The sequence below is a fragment of the Prosopis cineraria genome, unplaced genomic scaffold, assembly GCF_029017545.1.
Source record: "Prosopis cineraria cultivar Desert tree isolate PC_DT_omini unplaced genomic scaffold, ASM2901754v1 PC5, whole genome shotgun sequence".
Taxonomy (NCBI): Eukaryota; Viridiplantae; Streptophyta; class Magnoliopsida; order Fabales; family Fabaceae; genus Prosopis; species Prosopis cineraria.
Genome location: NW_026555336.1, coordinates 36172220 through 36193490, shown reverse-complemented (window position 1 = coordinate 36193490; position 21271 = coordinate 36172220). Strand labels below are relative to the sequence as shown.

The 21271-nt window shown below is 35.2% G+C and overlaps 1 protein-coding gene and 1 long non-coding RNA gene across 2 annotated transcripts; one reads left to right on the top strand and one right to left on the bottom strand.

Annotated features, from left to right (window-relative positions):
• The first annotated feature begins 3741 nt into the window (after positions 1-3741).
• Positions 3742-4621, top strand: LOC129311742 (classical arabinogalactan protein 9). Its single transcript, XM_054954179.1, has one exon. It carries the CDS (start codon positions 3820-3822, stop codon positions 4267-4269), a length of 450 nt encoding a protein of 149 aa, XP_054810154.1. The 5' UTR covers positions 3742-3819; the 3' UTR covers positions 4270-4621.
• Positions 4622-18378: 13757 nt separating this feature from the next.
• Positions 18379-19811, bottom strand: LOC129312086 (uncharacterized). Its single transcript, XR_008593451.1, has 2 exons — positions 19470-19811; positions 18379-19259 (listed from the first exon to the last, which is right to left on the bottom strand). It is a non-coding gene; the product is annotated as an uncharacterized LOC129312086 (long non-coding RNA).
• Positions 19812-21271: the final 1460 nt, after the last annotated feature.

Genomic DNA, 21271 nt, shown 5'->3' with positions numbered 1-21271 from the left:
AGCATAAAAAAAAAGAACCTAGTGGATTTATATTATTGATTATTAATATACTGCTAACGGGTTTCAATAATTGCCAGCTTTTGCCAGCTTGCGCTTCATCATTCAAGCCAAATAAACAAAACACGAGTGAAGACTTTTCCCTAGACTCCAATTCCCAACACACCAATAAAAAAATGTCAGCTGGAGCTTACCTCATCCGACCTCTCCATTGCGCCACGTGCCCCTCCAAATTCATGCGGTGCACGTGGCGTCCAAGCCAAGGAGGTTCCCTCTGGATCCAGCTGATCCGAGGCCCACCACATCACTCCCTCTCATCATGTTCACGACAGCCAAACATGCGCCACTTGGGACGACCATTTTATTCTCTGTAGTTGGAGCCCCCGCATGTTAGTTGTTTTCCATTTGCAACTGCAACATTATTTATTATTTACTTTATTAATTTATTATTGACTACCTCTCCAGTCCCTACTGTAATTAATTTCTCGCCAAACGGCTATACAAAATAAAAATAGCAATATAATCGTAATCCCAGAGTTGTGTGGGATCGGAGAATCGAAAGAGAGCAGGGAAGGGTGAAGAGTCATGTTACCCTTTTCAGGTTTGCCAAAATGACGAACAGGTCCTCGTCGTCCGACGCGCGTTGACGCCATCCCTGTTCGTCAGAATTCAGGTCGAACAAACAATAACGGGTCTCTGCCATGCGTCAGAGCTAGATCTACGGTTAGGATCTAAGGGTGCTTCGCGAAATTCGGAGATGACCGTGTCTCAACTAGAAAAGGTCACCAAACGCGGAATGGGTTCTGACTCGTCTGTAGAGTTGATAAACGAACGGGCTTAATTTATATAAATTTAGTCTTTATAGACTTAGTCCTTAAAGTTCGATTATCTCAATTTTACTCTAAAATTAAAGCTTAACTCTTATTCATAGGACTCAGGGCCTGGCCCGTAAGCCCGAATAAGAATAAAATAAAATAAAATAAAATTTAATATTAAAATTTATTTAGAATATTTTAAAATTTAACATATATCAAATTAAAGTCTTATATAATTTAAAAAATAAACAAAAAATTTAAAAGTCCAAATAAGATGAAGGCAAACATTATCATCAATCTTAATCAAGATCTCCCTCATTATCATCCATAAATAAAATATTAAAACCCTCAGATGTAGGTTCACTTGTGAAAGATGGAGGCGGAGGCTCAATATTAATTATTTCTACAACTTCTTCATCATCACCTATAATAATTATTAATTAAATTATTTTATTATCAAATATATATCTATACATATATCACAAGATAAAATATTAAAATTACTATAAAATGGCACAAAACAATTCAATCAATTGCTAGTACAAAATACAAATCAATGTTTGCACATTATTTGAAAAGAGGTGAAAACAATACTTTGTGAATAGTAAAACGGGCTTCACGGACCGTTCGGGCCCGAGCCCGTTTTTCTAGGACTTAAAAGGGCCGGGCTTCAAAGCCCGGTTACTCTAAAAAATGCCAAATTTTTAAACCCGAACTCTTATTAAAACGGGTTTAAACGGACGGTCCGTCAAACCCGATCCTTATTCTCAACTCTACTCGTCTGAAAGCCAACAACTCGAAGGCTGGACAGTAGCATCAAAGATTAAAAAATCTCCATTAAAACATATGCCTATCTATCGATTGTATCCTCAACAAGATTATTTATAATAAAAAGATACTTATAACTAAATTTTTTTTTGTTAATTATTCTTTCCCATGCAAAATGCTTATATATATTAGTAAGACAGTTTTTATTTCTGAATCTTGGTCCAAGATATACCATACGTATTTTATAAAAAGTCAATAATATTAATTATTGTACAAATAACCTTATTAACTATATTATAGAGAGTAGTTATATAAAAATTAATTTAAATCTGTAATTTAGATATATTAGTTTTAATTGAAAAGTAATTTTATAGGCATGTGATAATTTTTACTCCTGCAACAATAAAAAAAACAAATTTTAACTAATTTCCTTAATTCTTGTGAAGTGGGACATTTTGGACCGGACGGAATATTATATAATTAGGAAATAGGAAATTCCTGGTATATTTCATCTGAATTGCGCAACTTATAAAATTTATAGTATTATGTAAAAGTAATCCCATTTTATTTAAAAATAAATGAAATTATGACATGTTAAAAAGGATAGAAAAACACGTTAAAATGTTAAAGTATACATTTAATTTTTTTAATTTTCTATAAAATTTTATTTTGATCTTTTAATTATATAAATTATCTTTTTAATTCTTTAAGTATAAAACAGTTAGTTTTAATATAAAAAATTTTATATTAAATTTGTAAATATTGACAAAATATTTTTAAATATTAATATATTTAATTTAATTTTTTAAATATATTGATAATTGATATAAAAAATAATTATTTAAAATTAATAGTATTAATGTTAGATAATTAAAAGATATTTTATAAATTTAAAAAATTAAATTAAAATTTATATAAAAACATTTAGAAGTATATTTTAACTATTTTAAATTGAAGGAAAATGGCGGTACAATGGACTGGCAGAGACAGGGACAGTTTACTGGCCGTTTGCGAACCGACACATGCTGGCACGATACAAACAACGAAGGGTGGTTATGGTAATTCTGTAGAAGCAGAAGAAGACAAGCCAAGTACATTCACAAAATTATAGTTGTGCTCCTCAAATAAGGAAATTCCCCGCATGAGACCAAGACTTCACAGGTGGCACTTACTCATTTGATGTGATTAGGTGCGGCCACCACTGCAGCCACAACAAAATTCAAACAAATGGGAAGCCAGCGAAACAAAGGAAAAGGGACTGCATGAAGTTGTTTTTATTTTATCATTTAAAAAAATTAATTTTTTAATTCTTTAATTTTTAACTCATTTGTAGCTTAATTTTTTAATTATAACTTGCTATTACTCAACGTCTCAACTTTTAATTCACTCATAACTCAGTTTTTATTTTTAAATTTTATTTTAAAAAATTTCTTATCAAATAAGAGAGATAAAAAAATACTTATATATTATTTTAAAATATTCTCTTCTTGTTCATTGATGTGAGATATAAGCTATTATAAAAAAATTAATAAAAGTTAATGAACTAATTTATAAGTGATTCAAAAGTTAAAAGATTAAGTCATAGGTGAGTCATAGTTTAGGACTGAGTTACAGCAAGTCATAATTGAGGGATTGAGTTACAAATAACTTAAAAGTTGAAGAATTAAAAGATTAATTTCTTCTTGCTTTGAAAATTAGTGTTTTATATAATATATTTTAAGAATAAAAAAATAATAAAAATAAATATTTTTTATTCTCCCTTATTCTTTAAAATAATAATTATAGAAGACATAAAAGTTATTTTTATTTTTCTATTCTCTAAAATAATAGTTTTTTATTTCTTAAAATATTTTTTAAAAATATGTTATTATATAAATTTTTTTGTTCTCTTATTTTAAAAAACAAAAAATTGTTTTCAAAACAAATTTTTAAACTGGCCCGAAAATTGACCCATTACACGCAAGGCACCGTCCGTTGCTGAGTTAACCCACGTTAGGCTACATATTCTTGGATGCCGAAAGCTAGTAAATTTAAAGCGCTTTTTAGATTAAACAATTATGATTAATGTGATTGCAGGAATCTTTTTGAGAATTATTGGTTGATTTAGTCGCAGTCTCTCTAAGGCCCTTCCCCTTCTCGCCTCTTTATATTCTTCCTTCTCCTTTTCGCCTTCCACTCACCTCCTTCACGCCCTGTTCTCTCAATCTCTCTCCTCGCAGTTCTACTGTCAGCTCTCTCCATGGCTTTCGCTGCCCTGCGACTGTTCGTTATCTTCGGCCTCTTGGCTGCCTCCTGCTTTGCTCAAGCCCCTCGAGGTGCACCGGCACAGCCCCCAACAGCAACCCCACCGACGGCCAGATCACCTGCTCCCAGCACCCCGCCGCCGGCCACTCCACCACCATCCACCCCTCCTCCGGCTGCAGCACCTGCTCCCACCACTCCTTCACCAATGGCATCTCCTCCTTCACCTACCCCTGCCGGTTCTCCACCACCGTCCTCTGAATCACCTGCTAACTCCCCCACCTCACCTCCTCCTGAGGCTCCTACACCCGCTGGCGACGGTGCCCCTGCTTCCCCGCCGTCTGATGGTTCCTCGCCGCCGCCATCTGCTGCATTCTCCGTCAGCAAGGCGTTCGTTGCCGGGACAGCTCTCGTGGGTACATTTGTGGCCATGGCCGTGATCGCTTGAAGCTAGGAAGGATGGATTGGTTTCGTTATCGGGATTCGTCCACGTTGGAGAGAGATAGGCCGTCGATCTTGATATTTATTGGACGGACGGACGAGATCTGTTTGATTTTTCTTCCGAGCTTTTCTTCTATTTCGATTCTCCCGATCCGTTTCCTATCTACTATTAATTGAGGGGTTTACTTTTTTTTTTTTTTTGTTTTCATTGTGCTTCTATGTTGATTCGAGATTTGATGGTGATGATTATTTGGTGATTCATTGTTGTGTTTTACACGTGTATGTAGATGACTGCCCTGATCATTTCGGTGTACATCTCTAATGATAGAATATGAATAAAACAGCTTGTAATTCTTTTACTATATTCTTAATTTCTTATTTCCCAACTTTGGGCCATTTCTCTCCCGCTTGAAAGTTGAAACCAACCAGTTTTGATTCGCTGACATTGCTCGTGACATGACATGAGAACCTTTTCTCATTGCTTTTCCTTAGAACTCATCTTTTTCAAAACCAAAATAAGTTGCTTTATGCCCAGATCTGCATTGGATTCAGTGCTATCATACATGGAAAATTGGAAAGTAAGAAGTGATTCCTTTGACGGCAATCCAACAAGCTTAATCTAGAGATGTGACTTGAGCAGAACAATAAAAACGAGGCTAATTCGGCATCTAGATTTTTTTTTTTTTATGCTTTCACCAACAATTCGGCATCAAGATGAAAAGCCTATGATGAAGGTATAACGACCTTTTCCTTTCAGTATTATTTAAAAAAGAAAAAAAGAAAAGAGCATTTAAAAGCTTTGGCTTTTCTGTGTAGACGTGCAAATAAATACATTGGATCCTCTAATTTGGGCAAATTGACATTCAGATGCATCTAGGCGCTTAATTTAAGCTTGCCGCCTGTAGATTTCCTTTTGATATTAAGACTCACAAAGACGCACAGGCGTGGGGGATGTAATGTTGAGTTAGAATTAAGAATGTGTTTAATTAGAAATTTTTTTAAGGAAAAGCAAGATTCTTCCCTCATCTAGTTAATGCCTTATAAAAGAAAGAAAGAAAAGCCCCTTATTTAGTTTGAAAAATAGAAGGAAGGGGAGCCCACCCCTCGAATTTGGAGTTTTTTTTTTGAAGAGAGGAGGAGAGACAAAATAATTAAAAATAATTTAAATATTTATTTTAAAAATTTTAAAATACATTTAATGTTAAAAGATTATGTATAACTTTTCTTTCTCTTTTTCTTATAATAAAATAAATTTTATCACCTTACAAAAATTAATATATATATATATATATATATTTTTCAATATATAAAATTTTAATATTTTTCATTAGACTCACTAATAAAATATAATATTAATGTATTTGTTCTTCAAATTTTTTTATTAATATAAGTTCATTTTTTTAAAATAGAAACCTAACAAATTTTAATGTACCAGTTTTTTTAAAAGCAAAAAAATAAAAATCATGTCAAATTTGATAGAAATAAAATTGTTAACTTATTTTTTATTCTCCTCCCTTCCTCTCTTAAACCAAATAAAAATTTATTAAAATACCTCTCCTCCCTTCCCTAAAACCAAACACATTAAAGATGGAGATGCAGCTTTGTTTCATACATGCCTTTCCTGTTATCTTATGTTCGGCACATTCTTGTGGAGATTTGATTTTTTCATCAAAATTTTCATGATAAAACCAGCAAAGGTTAACCCATTTGATTTATAACTCATGAGATTGTGAGTTCAAATCCTATTGTTAAGATGAAAAATTTGTTAGTGAACTATTTATTTTTTTGATCAACTGAATATGCATCCTATAACCAAACCAAAAGGAAATGTAAAAACGTAGCAACAAAAGTTAAAACAGAGATAAGCAAAAGCAAATCCAAACAAAAAAAATAAACAAGGAGCAAACAAAACAAAATAAAAGGCAAGGAGCTATAATAATCACTCAACGCACAAATTGTCAATCCCAGAAGAAGGATGCTCCAAATTTAAAGAAGCCACCATGAGATCAGCAGCTAAAATATTAGACAAAAGAAGTGATGGTATCATCGTCCATCCAAGTGAGTACACATCCTTGCAAGTACAGGCAGCTATATGGTTAGCTGCCTTATTACTTTCATGTCGAGTGAAAAAAAGAGAAAACTCAGCATTTGATGTCATCAGATCAATTAAATCTAAGATCATACTTCTACAGATCCATTCACCAAGGTTAGATCACTGCTGCTTCACACAATTCACAAGAGACAAACAATCACTCTCAAAAATAACATATGCCTTTCCCCAAGTTGACTACAATCATTAAATCTTTTTTAAGAGCCATAGCTTCTGTCATGAACAATGAGATTGACTTGATTTTTTACCACAAAAGCCCATTTGAATTCTCCCCTTTCATCTGTGCAAATAATAACCATGGTAGCACTATTGTCTTTAGAATGAAAAGTGCTATCAAAGTTGCTTTTGGGCACCCCACATGAGGAAATTGCCACACGTTCAACAGCTGAATATTGGCGTTTGCTTTTGGGCTTGATTTTTCGATGCCTTAGAGCTAAATTTGAGCCTTACAATCCCTTAAGATGAGTTCCTAGCCCTCCCCTCTACCATTCTACACAGTTCCTAACCCCCTTAAATAGTGGGGTGGAAGTGGTATTGTGAGTGAAAATTTATTGATCAAGCTGCAAGAGAACTATTATTAATATATGATAGAGTGTGCGTGGGAGGGTGTGATTGATTATGTATGGTTTTTATTATGTTTGGCAAATTACGTTGATTTGAAAAGAATATACTTTTTAAGGAAAAAATTAATTACCAAGTGCGTTGAATTGTATATAAATATTATGTTTGGCATAATATTATTGTTGGAACAAAATTAATTGCCAAGTGGTTCGGAAAGGATATATTTACTGTTGTCTCTTTTGTGTGTGTGTGTGTGTGTTTTTTTTTTTTTAGCCTACATTACTTTGAACCAAATTAACCTTGGCTGATTTGGGTTTTTTATGTAATTGTTTTATTTTAATGAAATTGATCTTTTATAAAAAGAAATCTATAATATTTAATTTTCAGAATTTGCCCAACTTGGAAAACATACCATAGTTGTTTAGATGAAGCAAGGTGTTGTGGAGGAAGAACGTGGGCTATGGTTCGGTGTTATAAGCTAATGCATCTCTTTCGAGATTAGCTTAACCCAATCGAGTCTAAAGCAAGTGCTTCCCATAACGTCATTGTTTTTTCCCCCTATTTTTAATTGTCTTTTTTTGGGGGGGGGGGGTGCGGCGGGTCTCGAGCATATGCCATTAACCAGTAATGCCCACGTTTCATGTTTTTGTTTCGTTCCCCATGATTTAGATTGAATAATTTCTTTTTTGGCAAAATTTAGATTTGATTAATTTCACACTTACTTAACTGATAACCACTATATATCTTAATCACTGTTTTAGATTGATCCATAATGGTTAACTTTACGTGCATTTGATATATTTTTTTAAGGTAAATTGTAGGAATCGTTTTTAAAATTTAAAAATTTAATTTATCTCTTTTGAGGTGTATATCTGATCTTGCCATCTCCAAAATTTCGATTTTTTTCTGCGTCTTCTATCATGTGCAGTAATGTAGCTTCTGGTTGGAAGAAAAATAAAAAAATCCTTGCTATTATCTCCTAAGGATTATCTCACTAGCGGCTCAAGCCGAAAAAAGATCCATTACTCACTTTTCTACAAAACTTGCCACAGCTAAGCAGTCTCAAATCTCTCCGATTTATTTGAATGTGAGCTAAACCACTTTCTGATATAGTTACGTTTGCAACTTCTTGGGTCCCCTAACTCTCAGGGTTATTATCTCTGTTCTTGCTTCAAATTGGGTAAAACAGAGCGTAACGTCTCTAACGTTGAAAACATGCAAATGATCATAATAAGCATATCAACTACATGTATAATTATCTGCAGACGGAGTGACGAGGAGATATAATTGCATGCACAATTCACATCTCTCTCTCGTAATTACACAGCACAATAATGCAGTGAATTTTGCTCAGATAGAGAATGTGTAGTCCAATGCATTGAATAAGTTCAGCGTAGGGAATTGCTGAAACTCTCTCTATCTGAGCTCACAGTCTGGTAGTTTGGTGAACCTGCAGACAAGATCCACAGTCTTCACTCTTGACCCTGAACCATATTGAGAGTTCCTAAATTAAATCTGTGTTTTTGAAGCACTCCAACAATCTGAATATAAGTAGTTTCCGTGATGCTAACTAGGCCACTGATCCCGATCATAGAAGACTTGCAACTAGTTTCCACGTGTTTTCAAAGGAACAAAATGTATTGTCTCATTCAAGCACTAAGACCGAGTATACACGAAAATCTTGCCACTGTAACTAAACAAACTCAAGATTCAATCTCTGCCAATTGGGGATCGAACATCTCAGAACAGAACCATACAAGTGTTGGCTACACCGGCGGCAGACGTGTACGGCGACACCTGATTGGTTGCTTGAGTCGTGTCCGGAAGGACACTGTCCTTAAGAACTATTCTGGCACACCGTCCGACGTCCGGCAGTTCCCCAGGATAAACAAGCACCTCCTCGGTGGAACGAGGGAACAGAACAACGGAGACCAAACGTAAGCACAGACGAACACAAACAGATTTACAGAGGGAGGAAGAGAGAACCGCGAGGACTCAAGAGGCTTGTGTATCGCTCTGTCTGCACCTATGGCTATATGTAGCCTAAAGGTGGACATGAATTTGGGGGGTTACCACCGGATTAAAAGCTCGGTTACAGTCTCATAAAAATTGTTTAAAAACTTGTCTGGAAACGTTGGGGTTACACAAACGTATGTAAAACGCATTCAACCTCTTGTCTGGAAATGTTGGGAAGACAAACGTTTTAGAAAAATTAATTTGTTTAATGATCAAAAAACATTCTTGGTTTGACTTCAAACTCCAGACAGGCAAAATTTGAGTTTCTCCGGTAAGCCAAAATAATTATTTATTTGTAAAAATAATCTGGTAAAAGGAACTCACTACCTCTTGAACTCGCGCGCAGGGGGGGCGAATCGGCTGATTTCAACTGCGATTGCCCTGAGTTGGCCTGTCTCATGTGCGCAAGGCCACTTCTCTTCCAAGCCCATTTTACTAGCCCACTTCATTCCTTAGTATATATACACTAGGAGAGTCTTTCTTTTAATCAATGTGGGACTTTGACACACACACACTTTTGACACACATACAACAATCCCCTACATGTGTCAAAAGGATCTATGTTCGTCTGAGTTATTCACACGGAGGATAATCACTTTGAATTTGGTGTCTGTCGACTTGAACCAAACTTAGACTAATAAAACTTAGCACATAGAAAAGTCAGTATAACTTTGTTATTGAACCAACAGATCTTGAGCATGTGCTAGAGGTCTTATTAATCGGATTATACCCCCACAGTCTCTGCTGTTAACGATGGTTTTGCACGTTATTGGCCATGCGCACGCCTGGTTTTAACAAATGCTCTAGAGATTTTGCCACGATCTCATAGGAGCGGCCTCACTCCACATTTGTATAGGTGTTTTCATCAAGTGTATCTGCAATGAATACACCATCCATAAGGACTATGAAAACATTAAGAGCTATCACTCAGCCTCCATTCAATGCATTCTAGCACTTTCTCAAGCCATAGGAAGGGACAAAATTCAGTACTAGCAGAACTAACAAGTGACTTGTTCTTACCCATTGAACCTTCTTCATGGTATCTCCAATCACAAAGGTTGGGTTGCCATCACCATTAATTTCAAACAGGCTTAAGTCCCATTCCCCTCGACGTTTCAATAATAAATTTCTTCCTTAGGGGTTTAGTTAACAGATCCGCCAGATTTAACTCTGATGTCACATAATCAATTGAGATGACCCCGTCTTTAAGCAACTGCCTTATAATATTATGTCTCAATCGAATATGTCTACTTTTGCCATTGAAGGTCTTATTTTTAGCCGTTGCTATTGCAGACTGACTATTACAATGTAAAGACACTGATGGTGTGGGCTTTTCACCTATTGGAATACTTGCTAAGAAGTTTTTCAACCACTCAATTTCAGTCCCAGCCAGCTCCATTGCAATGAACTTAGAATCCCTTGAGGATTTTGTGTTGATCGTCTGTTTTGTAGACTTCCAGGTTATTGCACCACCACCAAGAGTGAATATATAACCACTAGTGGATTTTGTCTCTTTTGAATCCGAAATCCAGTTAGCATCACTGTATCCTTCCAATACAGCGGGAAATTCACTATACAATATACCATAATTCATGGTACCTCTCAAATATCTCAAGACTCTCACCAGAACCTCCCAGTGTTTATTGCCTGGACAGTGAGTATATCTACTCAATCTGCCTACAGCATAAGCTATATCAGGCCTAGTAAAGTTCATCAAATGCAACAGACTCCCAATAATCTGTGCATACTCAGATTAAGCAACTGGGTCACCCTTGTGCTTTTTTAATTGCACACTCGAATCATAAGGAGTACTCAAAGGAGCATCTTCAAGATGTCCAAACTTCCTGAGGATTTTCTCAACATAATGTTCTTGGGAAAGCAAGATTCCATTTTCATTCCTTATGATTTTTACACCCAAGATTACCTTGGCTTCACCCATATCTTTCATGTCAAAATTTGAAGAAAGAAAATTTTTTGTTTCATTAACAACACACATACTAGAGCCAAAAATTAGCATATCATCCACATACAAGCATATAATCACACAATCATTATTTACAAACTTTGTATAAACACATCTTTCTACTTCAACAGTAGAAAATCCACCAGTTGTCAAAACTTGATCAAGTTTCTCATGCCATTGCTTAGGTGCTTGTTTTAAGCCATATAAAGACTTCACAAGTTTACAAACTTTATTTTCTTGCCCAGGAATCACACATCCTTCAGGCTGTACCATGTATATTTCTTCTTCCAAATCGCCATTTAAAAAAGCGGTTTTAACATCCATTTGGTGAACAAAAGTTTGTAAATTGAAGCCAAAGCAATAAGAACTCTTATAGAAGAGATTCTAGTCACAGGAGAAAATGTGTCAAAATAATCTATATTTTCTTTTTGAGTAAAACCTTTGGCCACAAACCTTGCTTTATACTTATCAATTGAATCGTCTGGAAAATATTTTTTCTTAAAAATCCATTTACACCCAATAGCCTTAGCTCCTTGGGGCAAATTTGACAAAACCCAAGTTTTATTTTTCCTTAAAGAATCAATTTTAATTTCAATTGCTTCTTTCTAAAATTTGGCATCAAGAGAAGAAATAGCTTTATAAAAATTTAACGGTTCATCTTGTACTAAATAAGTGTAAAAATCATCTCCAAAACTTGTTTCTTTCCTTTGTCTTTTACTTCTCCTTAAAACCCAATCCTCATTTAAATTTTGTTCAAACTCTGAATTCTCAACAGGTTTAGAAACATGCTTAATTTTTAAGGGAAAAATATGTTCAAAAAATTCAGCATCCTTAGTCTCAACAATTGTGTTTTGGTCTAAAACATCACTTTTTAAAACTAAAAAATGATACGTTGCACTTTGTTCAGCATATCCAATAAACATACAATCAGAAGTTTTAGAGCCAATTTTCCTCTTTTTAGATCAGGTAATAAAACTTTTGCAAGACACCCCCATACTTTCAAATATTTTAAGTTTGGGGTAAACCCTTTTCATAACTCATAAGGTGTTTTCTTTGATTTCTTATGTGGTATCCTATTTTGTAAAAAACATGCAGACAAAATAGCTTCTCCCCACAAGTTATTAGGGGCAGAAGAACTCACAAGTAAAGCATTCATCATTTCTTTTAATGTTCTATTTTTTCTTTCTGCAACATCATTAGACTCGGGAGAATAAGGAGGTGTTATCTCATGTATAATTCCTTCTTTTTCACAAAAATCATTTAACAAAATATATTCTCCTCCTCTATCCGATCTAACCCTTTTAATTCTTTTATTTAACTGATTCTCAACCTCTGCTTTATATAACAGAAATTTTTCAAAAGCCTCATCTTTGTTTCTTAAAAAGTATACTTTAGTATATCTTGAAAAATCATTAATAAAAGTGATATAATATTTTTTACCACCTCTAGTCATGGTTTGTTTTAAGTCACCTAAATCTGTGTGAATTAAAGATAGTAATTCAGATTCTCTTTGACTAGAAAAATGAGATTTTTTACTTTGTTTAGTTTCTGCACATACTTCACATTTTTCAAAAACATTGTTTTTAATTTCAGAAAGTAATCCAAGTTGTCGCATCCTATTTATATAACCTTTACTAGCATGACCTAGTTTAGCATGCCACAGGTCAAAGGAATCAACCATATAAACAGGCATATACTCAGAAGATTCAATCTTATTCATTTCATCAACATTCAAAACAAATAGTCCCTGATTACAATGCCCTTTGCCTACAAACACATTATTTTTTGTCATTACAATCTTATCAGATTCAAATGACACTTTAACCCCAGCTTTCTCTAAAAGAGCAACTGACACTAAGTTAGCTCTAACTTCAGGCACATGCAGAACATCGTTCAGAGCCAGAGTCTTTCCTGATGTGAACTTTAAGACCACTTTCCCTTTTCCTTGAACCTTAGCAGTTTGGGAATCAGCAAGGTAAACATGGTCTTCCCCTTTCTTTACAGGATTATAGGTGGTAAACATCTCTTGGCTAGCACATATGAGCCTGGTAGCCCCAAAGCCTACCACCCATTTCTTCACATCAGAAATCAAGAGAGCTTGTGACACCACTGCAGCAATAATGTCATCATCACTGTCACCATCTCGTTGCACCAAATTTACATTTGGCTTTCGAGGCTTATCACGGGTTGCTCTCTTCCTACACTGTGCTGCATAGTGTCCTGGTTTGCCACAGGTAAAACAGTCTCCTTTCTTTTTGAAAGAGGGGTTAGAAGCATTGGGTTTGTAATCAGATTTTCTATTCCTCTTGTCTTTAGTTTTAGAATCATACCTCTTGTTGTGAGGCTTTGTCTCCACTAAGTTGGCTTTGGATGTCATTTCTCTGGTTCGAGCTGCATGTATTGCCTTGCGGTTGGTGTCTTCGATGATGATGTCAGTGATCAAGTTAGTCAAGGATAACTGCTTCTGTTTGTGTTTCAGTTGCTGTTTGTAGTCAGAGCATGATTCTAGCAGCTTCTCAATCAGTATCCCAGCAACGAACTCGTCTGGAAGGTTGATGTTTTCAGCACGAAGCTCCTCCAGCAGCTTATGATATTCGTTGATTTGCTCCTTCACATCCTTGTTCTCGGTCATCTCCCATTTGTAGTAGTTGCCCACAACGAACTTTTGTTTGCCAGCATCCTCAGCAGTGTACTTTGTAACTAGAGACTCCCATATCTTACAAGCTTTCTTGTAGACACAGTAGACATCGAACAAATCATTAGATAAAGTGCTAATGATAGTGTGTCGGCATACCTTGTTTGCATGAGTCCATGCAACTCGCTGGGCTTGATCAGTATCAGTAGGAGGCTCGAATTGAGCAAGAGCAGCAGCCACACCATGCATGTCAAGGACAGTAAAGACACATTCTTGCCAGCGTTTGAAGTTCCGGCCATCAAAGACTTCTATCTTCAATATGTCTGGAAATGGCCTTAGTAAAGGGATGGCAACAGCAGCAGGGACGTACTGACCTCCGGTCGAACCACTCGGCACACCTTTGGGAGTGACATTCTCAATACTATTGGTCGCCATTGGGTTGATTAGTTCTTAAGATTGTTAGCTACACCGACGACAGACGTGTACGGCGACACCTGATTGGTTGCTTGAGTCGTGCCCGGAAGAATACTGTCCTTAAGAACTATTCTGGCACACCGTCTGACGTCCGGCAGTTCCCCAGGATTAAACAAGCACCTCCTCGGTGGAACGAGGGAACAGAACAATGGAGACCAAACGTAAGCACAGATGAACACAGACAGATTTACAGAGGGAGGAAGAGAGAACCGCGAGGACTCAAGAGGCTTGTGTATCGCTCTGTCTGCACCTATGGCTATATGTAGCCTAAAGGTGGACATGAATTTGGGGGGTTACCACCGGATTAAAAGCTCGGTTACAGTCTCATAAAAATTGTTTAAAAACTTGTCTGGAAATGTTGGAGTTACACAAACGTATGTAAAACGCATTCAACCTCCTGTCTGGAAACGTTGGGAAGACAAACGTTTTAGAAAAATTAATTTGTTTAATGATCAAAAAACGTTCTTGGTTTGACTTCAAACTCCAGACAGGCAAAATTTGAGTTTCTCGGCAAGCCAAAATAATTATTTATTTGTAAAAATAATCCGGTAAAAGGAACCCACTACCTCTTGAATTCGCGCGCAGGGGGGAATCAGCTGATTTCAACTGTGATTCCCTTAGTTGGCTTGTCTCATGTACGCGAGGCCACTTCTCTTCCAAGCCCATTTTACTAGCCCACTTCATTCCTTAGTATATATACACTAGGAGAGTCTTTCTTTTAATCAACGTGGCACTTTAACACACACACTTTTGACACACATATAACAACAAGTCCACTTGGACCTATTCTGTACAGAGAGAGTTATCAACAAGGATCTATTTTGGGTTCTAAGCGTGACAAACAACAGTCTTTGAACAAATTGTGTTGTCAAGGAATGTTGGACAGCAAGTTGGAAATGTTATAGAGTTGGATAAATGTCAGGATTTTCATAGTTACATTTCTATTGTATAATTAATCAACCATCACAAAACAAGAGAGAATTACACGGGGATTCATGTCTCGGTTAACATATTATTTTTTCAAAATGTTAGATCATAAATTGAGTTTTGGCATGTACATGTTTAGATGTTCACGCGGGGTGTTGGTTGAGGTCAAAATTCAAACCATCATTCTGGAAGATGTATAAGGGTATCCATGTCATGTAACCATAGTGAGAAAATGGAGCATGTGAGAAACTGAAAATGGAGACAAACACGATAAAGATCAGACGCAAATCTTCATGCCAAAGCTTTGAGAATCGCAAGTGGTGTTTCACAAAAGCTCACATGTATATCCAGATTGGGAAAAGAAAATACTTGAATAGAATTGGAAAATTCTATAATGTCTATTGCACTTGTGTAATAATTCTTGACAATGGTCTTAAAACATTCTTTTTCGAGTGGGCTTTTTTTAATCAAACACGATGAGTAAAAAGCATTGTTTTATAGGTGGAAAGTGCAAAATATTGTTCCGCATACAGAATATTGTACAAGTCACGAAAAGATGTTCTTATTGTGTGGCCGCAGGAGGAGGCTGGCACGGCTTCTTCAAGAATTGTGAGAGCAGTCCCTTGAATGAGCATTGTTTGAAATTATGTATATAAGCATAATTTTAAGTAGAGCCAATAGTTTAGATAGTCGATTTAAAGTCGTGTTTATTCAAATCCAACTTATAATATCTATACATATAAAAAATCACATGTAGCTAAGCTCAATTCTAATCGGGCTTATTCAAACAAACCTAAATATTTGATTATTAAATATGATTTTATTTTACCTTTTCTTTTTTAGTCAATTTTAATTTTTATCTTAAAAAATTAAGATTTTTTAATAAAAACATTAAAATGAACTTTTCATGTATATTCAAAACAAACCATTATCATGATATTAAAATTTCATTTAAGAGTGTGAAATGTTTGGACTGGGAGTTTGGGAGAGAGTTTGCGAATGTTAAAGGAAAACTGACATGAAAGTTAATTTTATTTCATTAATAATAAAACAAATAACCTTGACATTCAGGTTAAATTCATTTGTGTTTGAGTTTGACTTGAATTTTTTCAGCATTATTTTTCTAAACTTTTAAAATTAACTTTAAGATTTTCTAAATTTATTCGAGCTTGACTTGAAGCACTGACTCTAATTTCAAGAGTGGGCTTTAAGTGTAATTATTCACGCATTAAATTATGTGTTTCATTTCTTTTCATTTAGTATTTCAAATACTGTTTAAGTGTTTTTAAAAGGAAAAAAAAATTCTGTTTAAGTTGTTGGCATTGACAAGAATCCAAGCGTCCACTGCAAAAAAGAGGCATGTCTTTTAATGGGCCTGCCCACGGTTCCCCATAACATGTAAAGCCCGTTATAGCTATAAATGTTAGGCCTGACATCAATTGAGACAGTCCTTATCTGTCGAGTTTATGTAGCTCAGGCTCAGTAATGCTTAGTCCGCGAGTGCTATATCAGGCAGGCACGTGACATGAACTAACAACGGTGATTGGCGAGAGATGGCAGGATTCTGTGCTCGCAGTTTAGACGGCTTTAGATCTGATAGTGTTGCTTGGTCATCTAATTAGACAGAAGGGATTTAATATCAATTAAACAATGTTGAGAATTCTAACGTTAGTGATGCTATCATTATTTAAAAACTAATGAATATAACTACTAATCCTACTACAACGTTGGAGACATCATAGGCGGCTAAGTGTTTTATCGATGCAATATTGCTGGTTCGAGTTAAAGTGATTGATCACGTGAAGGATCGTGCTGGGCCAATGAAGGGCCCACTTGTATGGAAACAAGGCATAACAAAGCACGATCGTGGAGACGCAAATAGGCAACTGCCCTAGTTGAAGGATGCACGATCGCAGTTAATATTTAATGATATTCTTGAAATAAAAAGATGTTTAGCTTCTTTAGCTTTTCGCTCATGATACTCAATTTTGTTTAGCTGAGGCAGTGTGATCCTTGTCCCAGTACTTGTGATCAGGTCTTTTCAAAGCTGCTGTGTACTGAACTGTTCCCCCAAATTTAATTATTCCATGTGGTAACACATTCACACTGGTGAACCGTCAGGTCGTTGGTTGAAGCCTGAAGAGTCAAGATTCGTTTAAGCAAGTTATTCGTATTTGTCTGGGAGAGAAGAGAGATGACAACATGCTAAATAATATATAATGAAGAAGGGTGTTGTATTGTATTTTTGGTGAAAAGTTTTGAGTGGGAGAAATGACGATTGATGGGGGGAGGACAACACGGTGATGTCAAAATCAGGCGATGAACGTGGAACGTACCATGCGAATGACTGAACCATCTGTTCAGCGAACACTGCAAGAAAATTATGATTTATTTGACTTATTTCTAGCTAATCATAATCTAGCAGGAAAACAATTTTCTTATTAAATTTATGATTCAACGATGGGTCACTAATAATTAATAAAAAATAATAATTTAGCGAGGACTTCATTTTTTTTTGACTAATAGTGATGAGGTCATAATTTTCTTATTAATTTCTCATTAATTTTATATTTTTAACATGGCCATTATAAAAAATGCGATCCTCATTAAAATTAGCAAGGAAACAATTCCTCATTATTTCCTCACAAATTGATTCAATTGAAGAGGAATAATTTTCTCATTAAATTGCATGTTGGTTTTGTAAGAATTAAAATTTTGTTTATAAATAAATCAAATTCAATCAAACAATTGACTCACAAATGAAATTTTTATTAGCAAATACTTCAATCCATAAATAAGAACTATGTAAGAAATTTAAAATATGCAATATAACATAAGTTTTCCATATTATACCAAATTTAAAATAAATAATATAATCTCTTTAAGCCAACCTTGTATACCTTGCCAAAACCTCCCTCTCCTAACATAAATTCAACTCTGAAATTTCTAATTGCTACCTTCAATTCTTCAAAAGTGAAATCTATCAATTTTGTCACATTCTAGATTTGTCCATTAAAACGCTCCTCTTCACCTCTTACTTTGAACGTTTGGCTAATATCAAAATCTAAAAGGAAATGTATTAGTTACACTTCAATACTAATTTAGAAATGATATCCCTTTCTCTGCCAGAAAAGTGTTTCCTTGTAAAATTTCAACTCTATTAAAGAATATAAACATGCAAGGAAAAGAGAAAAAAATCAATAATGGCCAGAAACTGGATAAGCTAGATAGTCATTGCAGGTAAAAAATATTAGCAAAGGTCACCATAGTTGAAGACGGTTATATGGGCTCATGAGCAAATACTTTTCATGACCAAATAGTATTCAAGAGTTAAAATAAAACGGTTGTATTAGCAAGTGATAGCATAGATTATATTCATCAAAATTCAAAACACACTTATTATCCTCTTTAACACCACAATCTCCGCAAAATAGAGTTCTAAAGCCATCAGACATTAAATCCTATTTTCACATATGAAACATAGTATCAACATAGTCACAGTGGATACCAATGACAATATACATAAGGAAGTGGAAAAGCATAAAAATACAAGGCAGTCAAGAAGACGGAGGTTTCAATGCTTATCAAGATTTCTGAAACAACGAAAGTATAAAAAAAAAACCCAATTAGTTATTAAATCAATCAAAATAGAATGCAAGCCAGCAAGTTTAGTGTCTTTCCGCTGTAGGATGTCCATCACCAGTAGCTTTTCATAAAAGAATCAGAAAGCTTGAGTATATAATTGTTTATCTTCTTTGTTAAATTATAGGATACAGGGGAGGAATGCAGTCAACTTTTCATTATGATGAAGTAACCTTATGAGCACTATTTAATATAGGTCATCATTTTTATTGAATCAGAATTTAAAATAGTTGTATATGATATGTCCATACCAAAGGAGACAGGGACTGGCGAGAACCTTGGGGTGGACAGAAAAGAAAAACAAGACCAGTAGTTTTATTTTCCCTTTATAAAGGTCAAGATTTAGGATGTAATATACGTGTGTGTGTGTGTGTTTGTAAATGATGCATAATTTCTATCAATTAAAAGATGGATGAAGCTCACCTACAGTCCATTACGATCAACAACCTATAAAAGCAGATATTCTTAGAGTTTGACCCCCACATCAACACCAGCAAGAAGATCAAGTTGCATCAAAGAATTAATTGTTTGGGTAGTAGGATATAGAATATCAATGAGTCGCTGATACTATAAAAATTTATGGTTTGAAAGTGAATTACCATCACAGCCCAGCATGGTTGCATGTATGGAGAAGGAGTAGAAGCAGATTTTATTCTTCCATTTTCATGCCTGAGAGAAGATTTCATTCACTAAGAACACTAACAAAGCCAGCCAACAGAGATAATTTCAAACAAGCAAGCAGGCAAAGTGCAAACAATTAACAAAACAAAATAACCCAGCTAACAGCCATGGATAATTTCAAACAAAACAACAGCAAATCATTTTGCTTTTAACCAAAACAAATCAAAAATGATGTGTTAACGAAGAAAAGAAACAAACCAACAGGCAGCAGCAAGTCAACACGAAGCAGAGACGACCTATGGAATTTTAAAAGACGAGCCAACAAACTAAGGCAACCAAAGACAGGCTCCAGCTCGAGAGAGAGTGGTGATGGGAGACGAACTGGAGAGAGTGAGAGTGGCAACTGGAGATGGAGGAAGCTTGAAGGAGTGGCGACCGAGAGAGCAAGACAAACTCGACCAGAGATGGAGTAGTGGCTAACCCTCGTCAAAGAGAGTGGCGACAGGAGATGAGCTGGAGCAACAGATCACAGAGAGCAAGAGACACCAAAGGCAAGATGAGGTCAAGCGAGAGAGACCGGAATCATACCAACTAAACGAGGTCAAGTGAAAGAGACTGAAGGCAAGAGAGGCACGGATTGAACTGGTCGGGCAAGAGAGACTTAAGGTTTTAATATTTCAATTGTTCATTTATGCCTCCCACCAATCAACAAAATGACATTGAATATTAATATTTTTTTTAAATATGCCTAATCGATTTTTTTTGGTAAAATAGGTACTTTTAAAAAAAATAAATACAAGTTAAAACCTTTTTGATTCTTATTATTATTTTTCATTTTACTATTAACTTTTTTAGAGAGGAATGACCATTCCTCTTTAATTCCTCACTAATTAGAGAGGATCATATTACTTCGCTAATTTCCTTGCTATTTAAACCATTCAAAGAGAATTATATTATTTCTTGCTAATTAGACAAATTAAAGAGGAATATATTATTCTTTGCTAAATTTTTTCGCTAATTTTTTTTAGAGATGAAATAAAATTTCCTCACAAAATTCCTTGCTAATGCAGTAATTTAGAGAGAAATAATTAAGTCCTCACTAACCTCACTTTTTCTAGTAGTGGAAGTTATCTAGTTAGTGATCTCTCTACATTAAATAGTAAATCTTTCAATTTGCTCTAATGCAGATTGTGTGCCATCTCCTGAGAGTAGGGTAAAATCAGGAATTTTGTAGGCCCAAAGGTACGAATTATCTCCATTTATGTATTCAGGATAAGGCTTTGAGAAAGTAGGACGGTAAATTGGCCTCAGTCTTGGCCCGTATATGTCCTAAATGGTGTTCCTTAAAGCTTTCATATTCACCGACTGATTTTGTAGCTCATTTTAACATTCTGAGACTAATCCCATGTCCCCCAGGCCTTTGGTGCCAGGTGAAACATTCTTACTTCACCAAATATAATTAACCAATATAACATCTAGTAATTAAAAACTTAACTCAACAAGATGATTACCAAAGTTCAATTCAAAAGTAAATGATTCTAAGTTTTCTAACTAAAAATAAGTTTAAATCAATCAAAATCTTTTATATCAGAATAAAAATAAGTTTCGAAAGCATGAGATACCTCAGAGGAGTAAAATAAGTCAAAAACGATTGAAAAACAAAACATATGCTGTGAAATAAGGCAATGCGCCGTGGCTTGTGCACATTGTGCTATGGCGTGTTGCTCTCTGTGTCACGTATTGTGGCTCAAGCACCATGCTCTGTGGTGTGTTGCATAAAATTTCAACTGATTGTGCTGTCATTTGACAGCAGAATCGGGGGAACTTCTGACTTACCCTAATTCTTCGTCCGACATCCGAATGACATGATCTAGGTATTTATAGAAAGCTCTTTACATAAACTAGCTAATGGTGTAGGTTTCACTTTCAAAATAAGTCACACTAGGAAGTTGGATGCCTAAAAATATTTCAACCACTTTTCACAACTTCAACACAAAATGAGTGTTCAAAACCCTCAACATGTGCCAAAAGCTTTTCCTAATACTTGGACCATGTCCAAT

Excerpts from the sequence above, each read along its gene's own strand:
- LOC129311742 (XM_054954179.1), top strand. The coding sequence starts at position 3,820 with ATGGCTTTCGCTGCCCTGCGACTGTTCGTTATCTTCGGCCTCTTGGCT.